Genomic DNA, 21,581 nt, shown 5'->3' on the forward strand with positions numbered 1-21,581 from the left:
TGAATATTAAAAGTAATTTATTATCTAATTATAAATAAAAAACAAAATAAAAAACAGAGAGATCCACTGGTGAAATGAACGTGCGTCTCTGATGAATCTAACAGGGTCTCTCAGCGTCTGGTCTGTCAGACTGCATGCAGGGCTCTGCTTCGGTCGTATCTCTCGCTCACATTTACAGCTCCTCCTGACCGCTGCGTCTCTGTCCGAGTTCAGTCAGTGACCTCATCACATCCTCCAGTGGTTTCTGCCCGAGCTGCTTCCCTCCTCTCGTCCGCACGCTCACGCTCCCGCTTTCACGCTCTTTCTCTCCGACCACTGCGTGACAAACAGAGCAAGGTTTGCTTTATCTGACCTTTTCTTAATAGGCCCCAGAACACTCATTCTGAACACATGTGTTTTCTGGGAACAATTAAACCATTAAAACACTTAAAGCTGAAGCGTGTCATTTCTGCACTACACAGAACTGCAGAAATCATTTGTGGGATAAGAGAAAGCATTTCTGTGTTTCGGTCAGGGTTTAAAAAACACTTAATATACAGTAATATTACTGAATTAATGAACTTTTGCAACATCAACACTGCTATTGAACCGAATTGAATCGACTCTGAACTAAATTGAGCTGGATAGTCTTTTTAGAGCTGTTTATAGCAGAATTTGAATCTGTGTTGTATAAAGCTCTATAGAAATAAAGGTGACTTGATTTAAAATATGGCAACATCCCAGAATAAATCCTTACCGAATATATAATTGTACTGTGCGAGCTGCGCAGAGCGGATTTTCTTATTTAAGGTGTTGCCACGATCATCATCAATATCAGCCATGAATCCAGCTTCCCTCAGTCTGCAGACCACCTTAAACCCAGAGCACAATGCATCAAACACCCATTACTATACATAACATGTTTGTATATAAATGAAGTTTGTCCAGAGTGTTGTTTCTTCTGACCTCTCGCCCATATGTCTCACTGTCACCCCCTACTGGCACAACCATCACCTGTGCTGGAGACAGCCAGAAAGGCCTGAGAAAGGAAGAAAAATGAGAACTTTACCAATTCCAAACATCACTGAACTCACACACACAAACATGCACACACACCATTTCCCTCCAAAGTTTTCGGCCAGGATAGCGATCATCCTCTCCAAGGACCCCAGCACTGCCCGGTGTATCATGATCGGCCTGTGCATCTGTCCATCAGCCCTGAAAAACACAATCACATGACATCAACTTACAGACTCTGAAAGAGAATATGGAGAACAAGGAATATATCCGTTTAACGTGATATTCAGACAGTATTTATTGTACCGCCTTTGATTTTCCATATGTTTCTGAATATAAGCCACATTTTTTATCATCTGAAATATGCTGTGACATAAAATCCAATGCGACTCATATAACGCAGTTAACGTGAAGCACATAACGTGCACACATTTGGATTCATGCCGAATGAGAGCGGTGCGTGAGCACAAAATACTTGAAATAAAAGTTAACAAAAAAAAAATAGTTACACTTTATTTTAAGGTTTCTTAGTTACAGTGTGATTATACATTCAAGTACTGAGTAATAGTAATTAACTACATGTACTTACTATAAGATTAGGGCTTGGTTTAGGGTTAATTGGTTGTAATTATGCATCATTTATAGTTATTACTATAGTTACTACATGTAACAAGGAAAAAAAGATTTACCCAACAAACTTATTTCATCTAGTTGCCAAAGCAACATTTCTCATTTCCATTTAGTTTAGCATGATGCACTAAAATAGCAAACTAAAACAGAACAAAAATTAAAAACTATTTAGATATATATATATATATATATATATATATATATATATATATATATATATATATATATATATATATTTATTTATTTATATATATATATATATATATATATATATATATATATATATATATATATATAAAAAGAAAACTTAATTAAAAATTGACTTGATGCACTAATAATGCAAACTAAAACTGAAACAAATTAATAAACTAAATAAACATTTAAAAAAAAACAATGACTAATAAAAATGATAAAAACAACAAAAGTAAAAAAAAAAAAAAAAAAAATAAAATAAAATAACTTGATACACTAAAATAGCAAACTAAAACAAAAATAAATAAATACAAACTATACAGACATTTAAAAAAATAAAATGATAAAAAACAAACTTAAAATAGGCACTAAAATAAACAAACTAAAATATAAATTAATACAAACTATATGGACATATTTAAAAAAACAATAACTTATAAAAATGATAAAAAACCAAAATTACTAAACTTTAGAATTAAAAATTACCTTGTGGCACTTAAATAGCAAACTAAAACAAATATAAATGAATAAAAACTATATAGACATTTAAAAACAAACAATAACTAAAAAACAACAAAAATTACTAAAACTTCAAAATTAAAATGAAAACTGAAAAATCCCAAAACTGTGGGAATTCCTAGAAACTTACAAGTAAAACGCCACGATGCACATAATGAGAATTGTGGGGAAACGTGCTTAGTGTTTATGAAAATAATTTCACATTGTAGAAAATCTTAATGGTCTTAAAACAGGCTTCATTTTCTTCATTATTGTTCATATTTTATCTAGATTTAGGGTTCAAAAGTGACCTAAACATCTATGTGTGACCGTATCAGTCAGAAGAGATCGTACCCGATATACTGCAGGTTAAATCTGATGGGCAGCTGGAAGTCCAGCTGAATTGTGGCACACTGGTGCTGTCGGCCCAGGGCATCCCGTATCTGGATGTCGATCTGAACAGATTGTAAAAGAACAAAATTAAGTGCCAAGCTGAACACCAAATGTCTCTTTAGTGTCTAACAAGTGACGAACTACTGAGCTACAAGCTTTACTGCTCAGAAACTGATGACTGATGATGTCAAGAACATTTCTATATAAGAGCTGCAGCAGAGCGAATGAATCTGATGTGTGTTTAAAAACAATCGACCCTCCAGCCAGGAAAACTCTGGAAAAACTCAGTTCTGCATAACTAAATACGTATCTAAAAGTGAAGAAATTAAGGATACATTAAACTGATCAAAATTGACAGCCAACACATTTATAATGTTACAAAAGTTTTCTATTTCAAATAAATGCTGTTCTTTTGAACTGTGATTTTTTTTTTTTTATTAAGATCTGTTGATGAAAAGTTTCCACAAAAATATGAAGCAGCATAACTGTTTTCAACACTGATAATAAGAAGTCATATTTATTGAGCTCAAATCAGAATATTAGAATGATTTCTGAAGGACCATGTGACACTGAAGACTGGAGTAATGATGCTGGAAATTCAGCTTTGATCACAGGAATAAATTTCATTAATATATATTACAATAGAAAACAGTCATTTTAAATTGTAATCTTTAACAATATTACCGGTTTTACTGTATTTTGATCAAATAAATAGAGCCTTGCTCAGCAAAAAATACCTCAAAAACATTAAATTGGGGGGTTAGTAAGATATTTTTTGTGTATATGTAACTGATGCAAATAAACTTCAACAGGTTAAAAATGTATGAGGGGAAGTGAATATCCCTTTTTCACCATTTTGTTTCACTAGTACTTTTTTATGTATTTATTTTTTTATGCAGTGTCCGGCACAGTGTGTCTCTTCCTGCCGGCCTCACCTTGGGTCCATAAAACGCCCCATCTCCGGGGTTTAACTCCCAGTGCTCCTCAAACTGCTTGAGACTGCTCTCCAACTGCTGCTCCGGGACAAATGAGAGAGAGAGAGAGAGAGAGAGAGAGAGAGTCATTTCAGAGGGAAATCTGGAATGTGTCAGTGTACAAGTTTGGCCCTGGAAGCACTAATAAAAGAACCTTCTGTAAACATCTAATTCAATAATCCCAAAACATGCGGAGCTGAAAACAGCATTAGTTTGAGGAAGAGAGCGCTAGGAGAGATTTTAGTTTCCTTGTTTAACCACCCCCCCCAAAATCAGACAACCCTGCCTGGAAACCACATCCATTCTTATAAAAGCAAAGGCCTTGAGCAGTGCACTTAACAATATAACACCTTATATACGGCATACTGAGCTCTGATTGGCTCACTGATTCTCTTCACACATTGGCTGTATGTTTCCCTCCTCTGACACTCATGACCTACTCGCCTCATGCCACACTGTGACCCTGATGATGATCCACATTAATGAATCCCTGTCACGTATCCCGTCTGTTTGGACCTGCCCTACACTTACTCCGCATGTTTCCTATATTGTCTCACTGCATATGTTGGTACGTGTACAGACAGGATCTTATAATCCTGACACCAGATGCAGGAACACAAACAGCCTTCTGCGTCACGCACCAGTGTTGTTGTTAACTAAAACTACTAAAAATTGCTCAGCAATTGAAAAAAAAAGTTGAAATGATATCTAAATATTAAATGATTTTAAATTAGAATGACATAAAATGATAAATTAATGCCAAATAGAAATATAAAATGACAAAAGCACATAAACTACAAATATTAGATTATTTTATATTATAAATGATGCCTAACTAACAGAAATAAATAAAAAAAAACTTTTAAGTTGAAGTACTAAAATGACAAACTAAAATACATTTATAAATGAGCGCAAAACAGGAATATTTTTAAGTCAAATGAAAATGACAAGCTCATAAAATTACTACAACTTAAAATAAAAAGTGAAAACATTTAAATAAAATTAGATATAAATATTAGATTTTAAAATTAGAAATGTTGCCTTGATTAAGCTGAAGTACTATTATTACTAAAACTGAAATAAAAATAAATGAATGAATAATTTATTAAAACTAATAAAAATGACAAAAGCACATGACAAAATTACTAAAACCTTAATTAAAAAGTAAACAATGTTAAAATAAAAGTTAAAAGCTCAAATAATTGCTAAAACTTAATGAGGTGAAAGTTGAGATAAAATGAAATATAAAAATATTAAATTATTTTAAATTAAAAATGATGCCTTAACAATATAAATTTGATTTTCTTTATTAAAAATATGCCTTAGCAACTAACAGAAATAAAAAAAGATTAAGTTGAAGTACTAAAATTACAAAAACTGAAATAAAATTTAATTTGACGTTTTAGTAAAGTTGAAATAAAGAAAAAAATTATTTTATTATTTTGAATTATAAATGTTGCCTTGACAGTAATGTTGCCTTGGAAGTACCAATATAACTAAAACTGAAATATAAAAATAAATTAACACTAAATAGAAATATATATATAAAAAAACTAATAAAAATGAAAAATGCACAAATTACTAAAACTTGAATTAAAAGTAAATATAATATTGAAATAAAATATAAATATTAGATTATTTTAAATTAGGAATGTTGCCGTAGCAACAAAGTTGAAGTACTAAAATGACTAAAACAAATAATTTAATGCTAAATAGAAAAAAAAAGACAAAAAGCACATCACTAAATAATTAAAACTTAAAATTAAAGGGGAAAATATAAAAATAAGCTCATTCAAAATATTAATTAGTACTATAATAGTATATGAATAATACTAAAATAACACTGTGGTGGGTGGCGCTCTACAGGTGAGCGAGTGATTGACAGGCGTACCTGTTCAGCACAGTCCCAGAGGGCGGGCTCTCCCAGACAGGGCGTGGGTCGTGTGGAGAGGAGACAGTGAAAGGAGAAACCGAAGACGCGATATACGCTCCTCACGAAGTCCAAACATGCCGTGATCTCCTCCTCCAGCTGAAGAGAGAAAAGAGACGCAGCAACGAATAAACAAGTGAAGGGTGTGTATGAGAGACAGTATAAACACTGACATGATAAAAGACAAATCATACGTCAGTCCAAATACAAACGAGTGAGACGCATTCCTTGCACAGAAGACCAAAGCAAGAGCTGCACAAACATACAGACACAAAAACACTGTTTTATATGACGAATAATGTGCTACATAACATAACAACTGTTGGGCTTCCTCAAGAGAGAGAAAAATACATGCTTTACTTTCAGAAATACAGATGGAAAACAAGGAAAGTCAAATAAATAGGGTAACAAATTAAGGTTTTGTTAATGGATGAAGACACACAGTTTTTGTTTAGAAGATCATTTATATGGGGTCACTGGCGATCTGTGATTTGAATGTAATGATATGACGCAGCACATGCCGCCTGATAATAGGCTACTGAGCTGGGGACTATTATCAGGTGCTGCGTCATATCATTACGCCTGCTTCACCCATGGTACTGCAGCAAAGTTTCTTGATTATTACGCAGGAATGAGAGTATAGTTCCTAGCCATATCAGCCTAGAAAATCGCAACTTTTCATTTTCCGTCGGTCTTAGTACACGATGTAACTACAGAAGAGTCAAGATTTAAATAGGAAAAATATCGAAACTCTTTGTTCATTTTTTTGAGAGAGATGCTAATGGTCTTGTCCGGTTCAACTCATTATGCTAAGCTATGCTAAAAGTGGGACTAGAGCCCTGCATTTCAGCCTGAGCCCGACGGGCCCCGACTTATTTACAGCCCTTGGGCCGGGCTTCGGGCCAATTTTCACGTCATGGTTCACATGCGGGCCGGGCCTCGGGCTTTTTTTGGGTTATCCTCCTTTTTATATTTTTAGATAAAAATATATATTAAAAAATATGAGAAGTTGACGTCGACGATAGAAAAACAAACATAGAAAGACATTTCATAACCTCATAACTTTCATAATCTTACACTGACATATGACTGACATGAAAGTCTCACACACGCACGCACACACACAGAAGGTTTCCCATCAGCGCGACCCACGATTCACCTCATGTGCAAATAATGGAGAATATTAAGAGAAAAATCGCAGATGGCCAACTTAAAACTCAGCGGGAAGAGTGATAGAAGAGAGGAGGACTGGGTTAAAATCTCCTGTGGATGCTATTCTTTTTCCACGATGCTCTCGAGACTGTTCTAACTTTTCATTTGATTGGGCTTTATTTTCGTTTAACTGTTGGAAACTACTGGAAAAAATAATGGCCATGTTCTGTGGTGCATTTTTGAGGTAAGATAACCGGCAAGTTTGTTTTTAATTTATTTAATTACATTTTTTTAGATTGTTGCGAGCAGCCTGAGCCTGCCTCAGTATTTCAAAAATGTTGTTTTACTCACTGTGGTTTATTAAACTTACTGTCTGTGTGATATGCTTGAAGTGTTTTAGGCTATATCTATGGATTTTATTGTAGCCAAGTAAAGTATTAGCGTTGATTTGAGAGGCTAAACTGATCACGTTTTACTCGCTGTCTGCTCGGCTGCTTGGTCGTCTTTTTTTTTTTTTAAATGCTCCAAACATTTGTCTAAATTAACTTAATAAAGAAATGAAAAGAAACATAACTAACAAAACTGACCTATTCACCTTATTTTCGAACGCGGAAGTAAATATGGGTCCAGTTTCCGGTTTTTGTGCGGCACTTCCGTTTCCTCGCTTCTCTGGGCTAACTAACGATATCGATTGCGAAGGATTATGCAGAGTTGACAGAAAAATGTTACACATGCCTTAGCAGATGAATACAACAAAGAACTGAAGCCCCGCCTCACCCAGGTCGGGTACTGGACCTGGTTGAAAACACTCATGCATCTAGCTGGCAGATTGCCAAAACTTCGCCGGCGCCTTCAGCACCGCCCTAAACACGGTCAAGCCAACGCTGGACTAAAGTTAATATATCTATGGAGGTAGGCTATTTTGTCATGTCAAATGTATTAATAATGTCATCAGAATGCAACCAAAGCACATGATAGCAATAAGTAGATCATAGATGGCTATAAATAATTATAAATCATACAAAATAAATGCCATGATGATCATGCCATGATGACTAGATTTTATACAGGGGTTACTATAATGATTTTGTTTCTCCTTGGAGTTTTTATTCAGACTTCGTAGCCCAGCCACTTTTCTGGTATCGGGTGGTCTTCTGTAGGTCTTGTGTTCACGAAATGAAAAGAACAAACATACGGTCGTTTCTTCAAATGGGCTGCGTGGCGTGTCCGTTATTTCGGCTCCCATGTTAACAGGTTATTTAGAGCTTGCACACTGCCTGCATGACACGCGCGTCTCAGGGAAAATGCGTGCATGCTAGAAATAGAATCGATGCCTATTTTTCACGCGACACGCAAGCGTTTTGGAAGCGTTTCCAGGCAAAATAGAATAGGAAAATATGTTTGTATGTCATTTTGATATGAATACATATTAATGACATTTTGATGTTTGAATTTAGGTTTTGACATAAATGCAGATATAGCCTAAATGTAAAAAAAATATATATATATTATCGATTTTCAAATATTGCACCTGTCAATACAGAACGAAATATTCTGTAGCCTATTTTGCCGTCAATACTGCCGACGTTGTCTTTGCTGCTATATATTTATGTTTAACATTAAGTGCCTTCCACAACTCTCTCCCCATATGTCGAATATATCACCAATGAGGCTTATCATGTCACCTAGCAGCAGCAACGCCTCGTCAGAGACGTTTCTGGTGTGCAAAGACATAGAAAACACCACGCAACAGAAACGCCACGCAGCCAGTGTGTCGCCGGTCGTATAGGGCGCCTGATTATTAAAATGTCAATAATTCGATGATTAAAACACTCCTGCTCCAAGTAAATCTTTCTTTTGTGCCAGTTATTATGACAACCTCTAACTGCACAAACAATCCCGGTCTTCCTCGAAGCCATAACGATGAGTTTGTTGTTACGAACAACGCTCGCCAGTGACCGGAAGTGCCTTACCGGAAGTCTCGCACAAAATACCGTCAACTGGCTGCGTCCGTATTTCCGTTAAAAATAAGGTGAATAGACTAGACGGATTTCAGAAAAATGGCCTTCTATAAGAAGTGAGGAGCATTTATGGGTACAAGTCGGGAACTGGCCTACCTTACATATTTCAAGGGTGCTGAGTCCCCAAAAAAATGGTACCCAAGCGAAACTGAGTTTTTTACCTTCTAATTTGCATATCAAAATGGCCGCCAAATTGCCTATCTTGCTCAGTCGTTGGACCATTTTCCCCTAGTTTTTTTGTAAGTAGGCAATCAAGATGAGGAAATTAAGTTTCTAAAATGATAGTCAAGGGTCAGAGCAAAGATATAATGGAGGCTCACTGCCTTTTTTATGTATATATATATATATATATATATATATATATATATATATATGCAAAATACCAACTTTTAAGGTGAAATTAAGCATTATTTGTGTCATTTTTTAAGGCCGACATACATATTTAATCAATATCACTCTTAAATGTTCCCAGTGTATATATGATATGTGATGTATTCCATATTACATAATAACTAAGAAAAACACCATTGCAAGTTGTCTGAGATTTCATTTTTTTATGCAAATTAAGCATTTGTTCTCTAAATTCTAAACCGGGAAAAACCCAGGTGAATACGGAAAAAAAAACACCATGAAACTTCCCTTGAACAGATCTACAGATCACATCTTGTTTCTGTATATTTTTGCTTCCGTATCTTTGAATGGCGCATATGGCGGCCTGTTTCATTTACCACACACACACACACACGGGTTATAATCGTTAACAAAAACTAACGATAAAACGGAAACTAGGTGGGAAAAAACATTGTCGTTAACTGAAATAAAAATAAAAACGAGGCTTTACAAAAAAACGATAACTAACTAAGTAAGGGATAATGTATAGATAGGCGGTCGTTATAGCGAATAACAAGCCCGACAGGCTGAACGGGACCCCGACGCGAAGCGGAGGTACATTTGGTCCGTACGTAATGTACGGTCATATGTAATGTACGACCGCCTATCTATACATTATCCCGCTTATTACATGGCTACAAAATAAATAATTAAATAATTAATTTGACACAAATTATTGATTTAAAAAGGAGTTTATTGATTTAAAAACGATTGTATTGCTTCCGCCAAAAGAAAATAGTATATGTGGTTGGCAAAACTAACTAAAATAAAATAAAAGTAAAGTAGTTTTCGTCTTTGTCAATGTCTTTAATTTTTTAACGCTATTTAAAACACGCAGCGTATTTGTGAGATGTATTTATTAAATAAATCTCTTCTCCGCGAGATATTGAAGCCAAAAAATTATCCTTAATTTTGTATTAATGTAAAACGCGTTGCAGCAGCATGCAGACATAGGCGAGACGGCTCGCGTGCCTATTGGCTGCTCTGCGGCAACTGCACCAGCCTATCGAGAGAGGCCCTCATGACGTCAGATCCAATGAGGGCGCTTTGCACCCTCAGCATCACGTCCCGCCGAAACGGACGTGGCCAGGGCCTATAAATACTTACTTACTATATTAATGGCTGCAAATAGGGCTGCCGCTGTGTAATACATATTTTTTTTTTTAAACGGGCTCGGGTCGGACTCGGGCTGATAACTCTGATGAGCTGTCGGACACGGGTCCGGCTAGGGCCTGAGCGTCTCGGGCCAGGGTCGGGCTCGGGTCTAGATTTGAGGCCCGTGCAGGGCTCTAAGTGGGACCCCCCAGACCCGGAGATCGGCTGAATGGATTCGAAAACAGTAAAACTCAGTTTAACTCTGGGGGAGTTGTAAAATGAGTCTATTTCCAAAGAAAGTGGAGTATCCCTTTAAAAAACACCATTTGGTAATTAAGTTTAGCTAACTATAATAAGTTCAACCGTAAGGAAGCCAATTATAGACAATTATTAATCAGGGTAGCACCATATTTCATTTTTGGCAGGAATGAAAACGCAGATAGTGCATTCAATGGATTGTACTGTTGTTTGACAACATACCGATTGTTCAGATGAAGAAACCTTTCAGAAAAACAACTACTTTCCGTAGACCTATGACCAGCTTCGTCTCTCTACTGGCGAGATGAATCCAATCTTCAAGCAAAAGGAACTGGATGAATTTTTGAATGCTATCGATCCACAATCTAAGTTCTGACTTGTGATGCTGCCTGAATCATAATCACACCGTGTTCGTTCGAAATTACAACTAATTTGCAAAAACTGGTAAGACATTGAGCCTCACGATGTGCACATGAATAGTGTACTGCCACCTCTTTTGAGCAGTCCACTGCTGAATCTGCTTGACAGATGCTTCTGCTTGGTCTAAAAGTCCTCTACAGGCAGGCAGCTACAACTTATATACATATAAAAATTACAAAAAAATAACTCCTTAAAATGTACTATATTGCCAAAAGTTTTACACATGCACATGAACTTTAATGACATCCCATTCCTGATCCGTAGGGTTTAATATGGAGTTGGCCCACTCTTTGCAGCTATAACAGCTTCAACTCTTCTGGGAAGGCTTTCCACAAGGTTTAGGAGTGTGTTTATGGGAATTTTTGACCATTCTTCTAGAAGTGCACTTGTGAGGTCAGGCACTGATGTAGGATGAGAAGGCTTGGGTCTCCGCTCTAATTCATCCCAAAGCTGTTCTATCGGGTTGAGGTCGGTCCTTCACACCAAACTCGCTCATCCATGTCTTTATGGATCTTGCTTTGTTCACTGGTGCGCAGTCATGTTAGAACAGGAAGGGGCCATCTCCAAACTGTTCCCACAAAGTTGGGAGCATGAAATTGTCCAAACTGTCTTGGGATGCTGAAGCATTAAGAGTTCCTTTCGCTGGAACCAAGCCCAACCCCTGAAAAACAACCACACACCATAATCCCCCCTCCACCAAACTTTACACTTGTAGTCAGGAAAGTACCGTTCTCCTGGCAACTGCCAAACCCATACTCGTCCATCGGATTTTCTCTACACCACTGCATCCGACGCTTTGCATTGCACTTGCCGATGTAAGGCTTGGATGAAGCTCCTCAGTCATGCAAACCCATTCCATGAAGCTCTACGCACTGTTCTTCAGCTAATCTGAAGGCCACACGAAGTTTGGAGGTCTGTAGCTGTTGACTCTGCAGAAAGTTGGCGACTTCTGTGTACTGTGCGCCTCAGCATGCGCTGAAATTTCACCAATGGACTTATTGCACAGGTGGCAACCTATCACAGTACCACACTTGAATTCACTGAGCTCCTGGGAGCGACCCATTCTTTCACAGATGTTTGTAGAAGCAGTCTGCATGCGATTGCATGCAAGTCATTGGAACACCTGAATTCAATGATTTGGAGGGGTGTCCCAATACTTTTGCCAATATAGTGTATAATGATTATCTCCCAAAACATTGGGGACAAACTTGGAGAGACACACATCCTCTTACAATGGTTGCTACACCCCTGTCTGGGACCCACTTTTTTGATATAATTGATGCTTTTGCAACAATAAATAAAAAACACATTGAACTTGTACCTGTTCTGGGGTGCAGAAGATGTGCGCATCGTCCTGGCAGAAGCGTCGGACTCTGGTCAAACCCCCCAGCGCCCCTGAGTGTTCATTACGGTGCAGCGCTCCAAAATCTGCCCAGCGGATGGGAAGCTCACGCCAAGAACGCACCCTCTGCTCGTACATCAAACTGCACGGAGGACACAGTTACTGGACTCAACGGGTGGAGGATTCTTCATTCAATTCAAAGAGAGATGAAATAATGCAAAATCTTTCTTATGATTTGAAAAAATTAATGTAAATTAAAATGACATACTTTCTAACATACACTACCGTTAAAAAGTGTTGGGTTGGTAAGATTTTTTGTATTGTTTATTAAAGAAGTCTCTTTAAAAAAAAAGTTAAAAAGTAATAGTGAAATATTTCCATTTAAAATAACTGTCTATTTTTTTTAATGTAATTTATTTCTGTGATGCAAAGTGATTTTCAGCATCCTTACTCTAGTCTTCAGTCTCACATGATCCTTCAGAAATCATTACAAGAACATCATTATTTTGAAAGAGTAATCTTTTGTAACATTATAAATGTCTTTACTGTCACTTTTGACTAATTTAATGAATCCTTGGCTGACTTTAAATTTTAATTTCTTAAAAACAAAAACAACCTTTTGACCGGTAGTGTATGAATTAGATGAGTAAAACTATTCATACCATGATCAAAACATTTAATAGAATTTTTTTATCGCTTGGATGTTTAAAAAAAAAAGAAAAGAATTATGAAATTTGTCAACGGTATGAATAGTTTAGGTGCCAAAAACTGAAGACTCAGATTTCAAAGGTGGCGGACTCACCAGTGAGCGGGGCAGTTCATGGGTTTGAGAGCGAAGGTGTGCGGCTCACAGGTCACTGTGAACATGTTCTCACTGTAATGATCCCAGTGACCTGATCGCTCCCACAGAGACGTGCTGTACAGGGTTGGAGTCACGACCTCACTGAAGCCCCGCCTCCTGTACTCACTCTGACAGGAAGAGGAACTAGTTACATTAGCATTACATATGAAATAATAATAAATGTATTATTATTATTATTATTATTATTATTATTGGAACAGTGTATTGAACCTTTAGACAAAATATAAAAGAAAAAAGGTTTGTATATGTTGTTTGTCGAGAATCATATTTGATACATCAGTCTTGTATGTCTCATATAGTATGATAATGAGGATATGGAGCTCATACTCGAGGAGGAAAAACAAACATTAATTTTTGCTCAGTTTGGGCCTCTGAATAAAATTATGAAATTTGTTGCAGATGCTGAATTTTTTTAATATGGCCAAAAAGTAAGATGAAATTCTGATAGCTTGTAATGTAAATCAATGAGATCTTTAGAACAGTATTGCAAATACTTCATATAAATCATATAAATATCAGTCGTCACTCTATATCTCCCAATAATGTGTCTTAGTATACAATATAAGTATTTCAATACATAGTTTTATGATCAAAACTTTGTAGTTTCAAAACATATAATGCAATGCAAAACAATGATGATTGAGAGATGAACAAACTTTCTTCAAAAGCCTGATGGATTATATTTGACACATTGTAGCTTTTCTAAAGTTTTCTAAAAAATGATGTATGAATCAAGCAAACCAAAGTTGCTTCAGTCCAGTAAGTGTTCACCTTGACATTGTATTAAGTTATTCAGCAAAAAGACATGTGAAGCAGGACCTAAAGGTGGACGTTTTTACAATTATACTAAAAGGTGATCATTTAGTGGCCTTAGACATTTGTGTATCAAATATATCAAATACTGTAGCTTTATGGGGTTAGGATTATGGGAAACAATGTAAAGCAAGTGTGTCCAACTTTTAAGTGGTGCAGTGAGTCTTTGGCCACTGTATAATGGCCTACACTTCTGCTCACTTCAACTGCCCTACAATGAGTAGGACATACTGTAGTCCTATTAGCACATCCACTCAATAATGTACATAATATGTGTGCTTATTCTCTTACAGAGTAATGCACCATTGCTGAATGTGAGAAATGGATGTTGCAAGCATATGCAAGGGTGAAACCGTGCTGACGTGGAACTAGTTTGTACCTTTATAAAGTCAGTGAGCGTATTGTATATATGAGCTCCTTTAGGCATGAAGAAACAGCTGCCAGGACTGACATCATGAAAGAAGAACAACTCCTGCGCCTGTGACACGTCAAAAACAGAACATCAGAGCCAGCTGGAAACCGTACAAATAAACAAAACATTGTTCGAGATTACATTGCTCTGGCTGATATTCCACGCGTCTCGGGCTTAGTCTGACACCTAGCGACATGAACAAAGCTTCATGCAAAAGCAAAGGCTTGAATGGTACGACATTGTAGAAATGCTCTACTAGCAGTCATGGCTTGGCATTTCATCAATCACAAATACAGATTCACCAAATAATACATACACAGCAAAACAACACACTTGTTTCTTAGGGCTGAGACAAATTTCACAATTCGATATCAATTTGGATGGATGGATGGACGGACGGACGGACGGACGGATGGATGCACATAGGGTACAGAACGTGTTCATTTTTCTAAAAAAAAATCTGTAAATTAATGCTGTAAACTATATAGGGAGCCCTGTCAGTTGGTACTTAAAACATTACCTTCACATTAAAAGTAAAAATTAACTGATTTGTAGGCAAACATTTAAATTGCACATCAGGCAGTTTTTTTATAACAATATTGTTATAATAACTTTTCAATGACAATTATGTTTCTACTTAACATAAGTAGTTTTTATTTAGATTAAAGTTTAAGCAGCAGCGGTCAAAAACTTGTTTTCATGACAGATTTATTCAAACATAATATTAAATATTGAAGAACAGGCAAAGAAAAAAAATATAATGAATATGTAATATAGTGCATATATTAAACAAATTGCTCCTCTCTAGTGTTATTTTTTCTAGCTGACTGACAGGCGATCATAACCATTTTGTCCGAAAAACAAACCAGACAGCATTAACGTCGGTGGACTTTAACTTGAAAAATGGTGTATAAACGTCTTTCCGCAGTTGAAAAAACATACTTATGAAGTTGATTCATGTTTATTTCATGCTATAACTAGTAGTAAAGATGAAGAGATGATCGGTTCACATGCTGCATGAACTGAAGTGCTACAGGGATCTATAACAAGAGCCACAAAACGGTATTTGGGTCATTGACAAAGTAAATGTAAAGTTTTTTAAAAATGTTTCAAGACTGCTGTAATGCATATTTTTGAGTCATTAACAATGCGTTTAAAAAAAAGTTTCAGTTGTTAAATAACATTTCAAAGTGTTAAATACTGTTGTGTTTAAAGTTAAATTTTTTTTTTTTTTTTTTACTGTTTTTATGTCAGGTGGTACAACCAAATAGTTGCATGTACTGTAGTTGTACCACCTGACATGAAGTGTACAAACCTACCCATACTTGAAATTAACAGTATTTACCAGTATTTGAGAGAGATCTACAAACCCTTTAACTCTGCCACAAGGATACGTTGGGATCCTCTGGATGATGCATTATCATGTTTACAGTAATTACCTTGTCAGTTCATAATAAAATAGCCTAATAGTTTACTGTTGTGCCGCACTGACATAAATTGCTGTACAAAAGTTTTTCAACTATCTCAACAGCTTAAAATCTAATGATATTTATAATATTTGTTTATATGAAAGGTTTCAAACCTAAAATGAAGCCAGAGTATTTAGTTATTTTATTTTTATTATTAAGTAGTAGCATTTTAAATAGTTTCTGTTAATTTGTTCGGACAGTTGCACCACCTGACATTTGGGGGTTTAAGATAACAAAAACATAAAATAATATGTATTATTTAAATGTACTAAAATGAATTCAAACTAAATAGGTTTTATTATTGATTAAAGTGATATATGTCACGAATTTATCAAATTATTTTAAAAGGAAATAATGCAGTTGGACACAAAAATATGCATGTCATGTAATCGACCCATTTATTGTTTGAATTTCTTAAAAATGACAAAATTTGGAAGCTTTTAAATTTGTAAGACTTTGGCGTGTTGTCGTCCACTAAGACACACTATACAAGATCAAATGAATGATTTTTGTTCACGAATCACCACGACACCCTGTCAAACAGATTGTGCCAAAATCTGGCTGATATCATGTAGTCTGAACCCGGCATAAAAGATCAATTCTTGGAATTTAAGAATCGCTATCAGTTCATCAAAATGGGAATTGATTAAAACTGAGAAATAAATATTTCCAACCCAGCCCTACTGTTTATAAATCAAGACTATTTTGACTCCATATAATCATCCTAATGAAGCTGTTGTGAGCCTCTACAGACCAGAATAAGGAATCATTCAGAGTTACTACTGTAGTGTGGCGGCACGACTAACAACACTCACCTTCCCGATTTTCCTGTGGTCTCTCTTTCTGGCCTCCTCCTGCTCTCTCTCCCATTCCTCTCGTTCTCTTTCTCCTGGAAAAGCAACTCCGATCATCCTGAGGATACCTGAAGCCTCTGTTGAACCGGACAAAGTTACAGGAGACACCTGAGAGGGCAAGAGGTAAGAGTAAGAAAATCAATGTGATGTGGACACAATCTGAGCTTCAGTAGATGAAGAGACTATTACATGTCTTCATAACACTACTTACACTACTATTAAAACATTTTTGGGTCAGAATTTATTTTTATTCAGCAAGAATGCAATAAACTGATAAAAAGAGACAGTAAAGACATTTATAATGTTACAAAAGATTTCCATTTCAAATGCTGTTCTTTTGAACTTTGTATTCATCAAAGAATCCTGAAAAATCTATAATTTTCCATAAAAATATGAAGCAGCACAACTGTTCTTAACATTGATAATCAGAAATGTTTCTTGAGCAGGAAATCAACATATTAGATTTCTGAAGGATCATGTGACACTGAAGACTGGAGTAATAATGCAAAAAATTCAGCTCGACATCACAGGAATAAATTACTTTTAAAAGTATATTACAATAGAAAACAATTATTTTAAATGTAAAATAATATTTGACCATTATTACAATGCAGCCCCATCGAGCAGAAGAGACTTTTTTAAAAACAAAACAAAAACTTTTGAACTTGAGAGTATTTTTTATACATTTATGGTATTTTTTTGTCCATTTTGGAGCGTGAGAGCCGAAGTCACAGCAAAATGTCATTGTAAACTAGAATGAAGAATCTACATGCAGCTTCTTTTTATATAAACTTAACGAAGAATGCCACTGTTGATCAAAAGCATGATGTACATTTTAAATCGCATTAATGTACGAATGCATCAACATCAAGTCTCATTTAAACAAACCCAAAAATGTGGAAGAAAAACAAAATGTTCCATTAATGAAACTGAACTAAGTGCCATGTCATGACCCTAAAGAGAGAACGACAGCCTGGGAAAAGGGAAGGGAGACTGTGAAACAGGAAGTGCCACAGATATTAATGCAATAAACAGGAAGTTAACCACACAACAACAATGTGCCAACTATGACAACAGCCACTCAAGTAGCAACATCACAACAAACACATTCAGTCAAACACACTAACAGCGGAGGACTGTCAGCAAAAACTGAGTTACCTGGAGCATCTTGAAGGCCTTCAGGAAGCCTGTGTGTGGCAGAAGAACACCAGAACACACACCCACACTGTCTCCACACCTGACAAAGAGACAAAGACATCAGACGCCACACACACACACTTTGCTCCAGCAGGACAGTGAGACTGACTTCAGACCTGTAGACGCTGACGGTGTTTCCCATTATCTGCTCTTCAGCCAGCTGCAGTCTGACAGCATCATCCTACACAAACACATCGGGTTTTCATGTTTTATGTAGACATTCCATAGATATGACTAGTGAGGACTAGTAAAACAGTCAACTCACTAGTCAGTTGTCATATTTCACAATATTAATAATCTGATCTGCCCTCACACATACACACGTCACCCGATGGACCACTGTGAAGTACTCATTTTGATGTATCAAATTGACCACATATTTAAATGACCATTTCTGTTTTTTTTTTTACTTTTCACTTCTAGAAATCCTCCATGTACAGCTTCAGCATTTGTCTGAAAACCACGTCCGTAAACTATCTAGTTTAGTCTTCTTCATTTCATTAAGTGTCACTTCACTGAAGAGTTAAGGGCTTGCTGTGGTTTTCCATAAAAAATAAGCAATTAAGACAGCCATAAATATTAGTTTTGAACTTTTACAGTTGTAATAAAATACATCTTCCTTAAATACTCATTTCATTTTACAGTGAAACATTACAACAGCAATATTTATTTTGTTTTTATGTAGTCAGTTTGATTTTTTGTTTAGTAATAACAACACAAAACCAAATTTGTTGTTGTTACCCAAACAACCCATAGCCTGGCAAGCCAGACCTACATCAAGATGTTAGGTCTGGCAACTCACCATTGGCACGGCTCAATCCGAGGGGCGGGATAAACGGTTGTCTCTCAAAATACCTCTGCACGCAATAGGACAGCGCTACAACCAATCAGAGCAACGAAGGCGGCTAGTTGGTATATTAAACTTTTGCCGTATCCAGTCGGCAAAACTACGAACACATCTTCCTTTTTTAAGAATGACTTAAGTGCCGTTCTTTGCTCTTTTCTCAAAGAAAAGCTTAACTCCAAGTCCTCCAGAGCCGCGGCCAAAGCCGATTCGAAAGACTGTTCGCCAGCAGCCATTCTTTGTTTTCAAGTAGCAGGGAACCGTCGCAACTCTGTCGTCATTATGTTAAGCCCGTCCCACCTACTCTATACACGATGTGATTGGCCTGACCTGAGTTTGGTTTTTCCAGCTCGAAAGTCAACGGAGAGTTGCTAGACCACACTGGCTGCAAAATAAATTTTGCTGCCGCTAGGGTGCATCTAGTTTTCTAGGCTATGAGACCCAGTGAGTTTTTGTCAAAACATTAGGAGTAAGAGTAAACTTAAGGAAAACATCCATCCATAGGCACAAGAACACTGTAAAGCTCAAGAGGTGATGCTGACCTGGAAGAGCTCTTTCAGTTCCTGTACAGTGATCTCAAGCTTGATGATGGGCATCTTCCCAGCTGCCGTCTGCTTACACCTCTGCTCCACCTCCAGCAGAGAGAGAGAGCTATGACTAACACAGACAGACACACACAGCACCACAACTTAGTTACATTTTATTTGTTAGTTTATTTCAATGCGTAAAAAAAAAAAAAAACTGAACATAAGACTATTGACTTGTATCAGGAGCTGGAAAGAGAAAAGCGTTTACTTGTTTTGTAGCTGATAATCGCAGTACAGGCCCGTGTCAGACACTCCCTCTCGACACACAAGAGCACTGAAGTGATTCTCCATCACACTCCCCAACACACACGCTCCTGTGCGCCACACCACCTACAGCAGAGAAAATTCTTTTTTAAATGACATATTACAAAGAAATCATATTTCTTGTTATTTGACCCTCAATAAATATTTTTAGTTTGCTCATTTGTTTCCCTATTTCAGTTTCTATAAAAGATAAATCAGTAAAATAAAATATATATATAAAAAAAAAATTATACAAAAATATCGCTAATATTGTGACTTAAAGTGATTCAAATGAATAAAATATTATTAATACAAAGAATAAATAATATTTAACAAAAAATACATTATTTAAATACATAATTAAAAGAAATAATTTGTTTTTTGGTTTTGACCCTCAATAAATATTTTTTCAGTTGGTTCATTTGTTTCCCCATTTCAGTTTCTATAAAAGAAATCAATAAAATAAAATATATAAAAAATAACAATTATACAATTCAAAATCAGCATCAATTAAAGGTAGTACGAGAATTAAAATGTATTTTATTCTTTTGATTTTAAGGTAAACTGTATTACACAAACATGTTTCTGACAGGTTTCACCACTTAAGACAAACGTCTTGAATACACAAAAGCTTGTACCTGTTTCCCCTCCACTGAGTCAAAACCCAGCAGCTGCAGGTCACAGTCCTCCACAAGAGGGCGACGTAGATCCCATAAATCCCCATTTACTCTGCTCACCACTGCACCTTTAAAACTGTCAACACACACACACACACACACACACACACTGGGTTTCTGCATTTTATGAGGAGTATCCATAGACTAGTTTTATGCTGTACAGACTTTACATTCTATCACCTAAACAGAGCACTAAAAAAATGTTTTTGTACATTTTTAAAATAACATTCACTTTCTACATTGATAACATACTGTATCAACAATGTATGCTGTGGAAGTAAAGAAACCAGTTTGACCGTCTCAGTCTAGAAGGGAAAGTTCCAGATGAGCAATGGCGAGAGATCTGAGATACTATCATCTAAATTGCTGAGAAATATGCTTCATACCAAGAGCCTAAAGACAACAAGTAGGCGGCTGTCCGTCAACACCATTAATATAGCAGATCAGCGAAGAGTGGCAAAATATAGGGGCAATAAGGACAAGGTTAAAAAGCTGAGTGCAGAGCTCCAATGCAAAGCTAGGAAGTACAAGGAAAGACAGTTGGACGAACAATGTCAACATCTGGAAGAGGCAAATAGGAAGGGCTACACCTCATCCATGTTTGCTGCAATGAAGATGATCCAATCTAGTTTTTCTGCCCGAAAAGGAACGGTTAGGGATGGAAATTAACTGATTGACCAATGGGAGATCAAGAGCAAGTGGAGAGAATCTACAGAAGAGCTGTACGCCAGTCAGACTGAAAACCAAGAAGAACATGAAAATGACCAGATAGACGGGTAACACAACATTTTGGAAGAAGAAACCGCATGGGCTATGAGAACTGCCAAATGAGAACTTTTAAAACCAGTGCCAATCAGTGTCATCAAAGCTTTGTGCCAAGAGGTGTGGCCTAATGGCCTGGACAAGACCTGCGTTTATCCCATTACCAAAAACGGGGATGCCCAAGATTGTTCCAATTATGGCACAATAGCACGGATTACTCATGCCAGTCAGATCCTATTGAAGGTTTTCCAACAGCGGCTACAGCAGGTCATTGATCAGGAGCTGCTTGATGTCCAAGCTGGCTTCAGGAAGGGTAGAGATACTAGGTCATATTTCCAACATCAGATGGATGAAGACTCAACGTTCCTTCGCTGCTAGTTCTAAAGTAATTAGTAATGTAGGCTTGGGCTCAACTGTTAGCCTAAACTATCAGCTTGAGATGTGGATCCGTGGCAGATGGTAGTAGTTCCGCACAAAGGAGGGTTTTTAAAGACATTTAGTTGTTGTTTCTTATTTACACACTTGTGCCGTCGAACCGTTGTACGTGTATATGCTGTGATTCGGCCACAG

At 36.5% G+C, this 21,581-nt stretch overlaps 1 protein-coding gene across 2 annotated transcripts in view; it reads right to left on the bottom strand.

The window, feature by feature from the left end:
- Positions 1-21,581, bottom strand: part of tars2 (threonyl-tRNA synthetase 2, mitochondrial) — a 26,393-nt gene continuing 4,812 nt past the window's right edge. For both annotated transcript variants that reach the window (XM_084384871.1, XM_084384870.1), the window contains exons 3-18: positions 20,211-20,325; positions 19,538-19,659; positions 19,285-19,399; positions 18,015-18,079; positions 17,860-17,938; positions 16,663-16,809; positions 14,346-14,444; positions 13,094-13,260; positions 12,271-12,433; positions 5,575-5,712; positions 3,645-3,722; positions 2,671-2,771; positions 1,096-1,197; positions 946-1,018; positions 737-851; positions 1-315 (exon numbers count right to left, since the gene is read on the bottom strand). In XM_084384871.1, the coding sequence (XP_084240997.1) occupies positions 173-315; positions 737-851; positions 946-1,018; positions 1,096-1,197; positions 2,671-2,771; positions 3,645-3,722; positions 5,575-5,712; positions 12,271-12,433; positions 13,094-13,260; positions 14,346-14,444; positions 16,663-16,809; positions 17,860-17,938; positions 18,015-18,079; positions 19,285-19,399; positions 19,538-19,659; positions 20,211-20,325 (1,822 nt within the window). In that variant the 3' untranslated portion in view covers positions 1-172. The remainder of the gene's footprint in view (positions 316-736; positions 852-945; positions 1,019-1,095; positions 1,198-2,670; positions 2,772-3,644; positions 3,723-5,574; positions 5,713-12,270; positions 12,434-13,093; positions 13,261-14,345; positions 14,445-16,662; positions 16,810-17,859; positions 17,939-18,014; positions 18,080-19,284; positions 19,400-19,537; positions 19,660-20,210; positions 20,326-21,581) is intronic.

Source organism: Rutilus rutilus (genome assembly GCF_951802725.1).
Source record: "Rutilus rutilus genome assembly, chromosome: 17".
NCBI lineage: Eukaryota > Metazoa > Chordata > Actinopteri > Cypriniformes > Leuciscidae > Rutilus > Rutilus rutilus.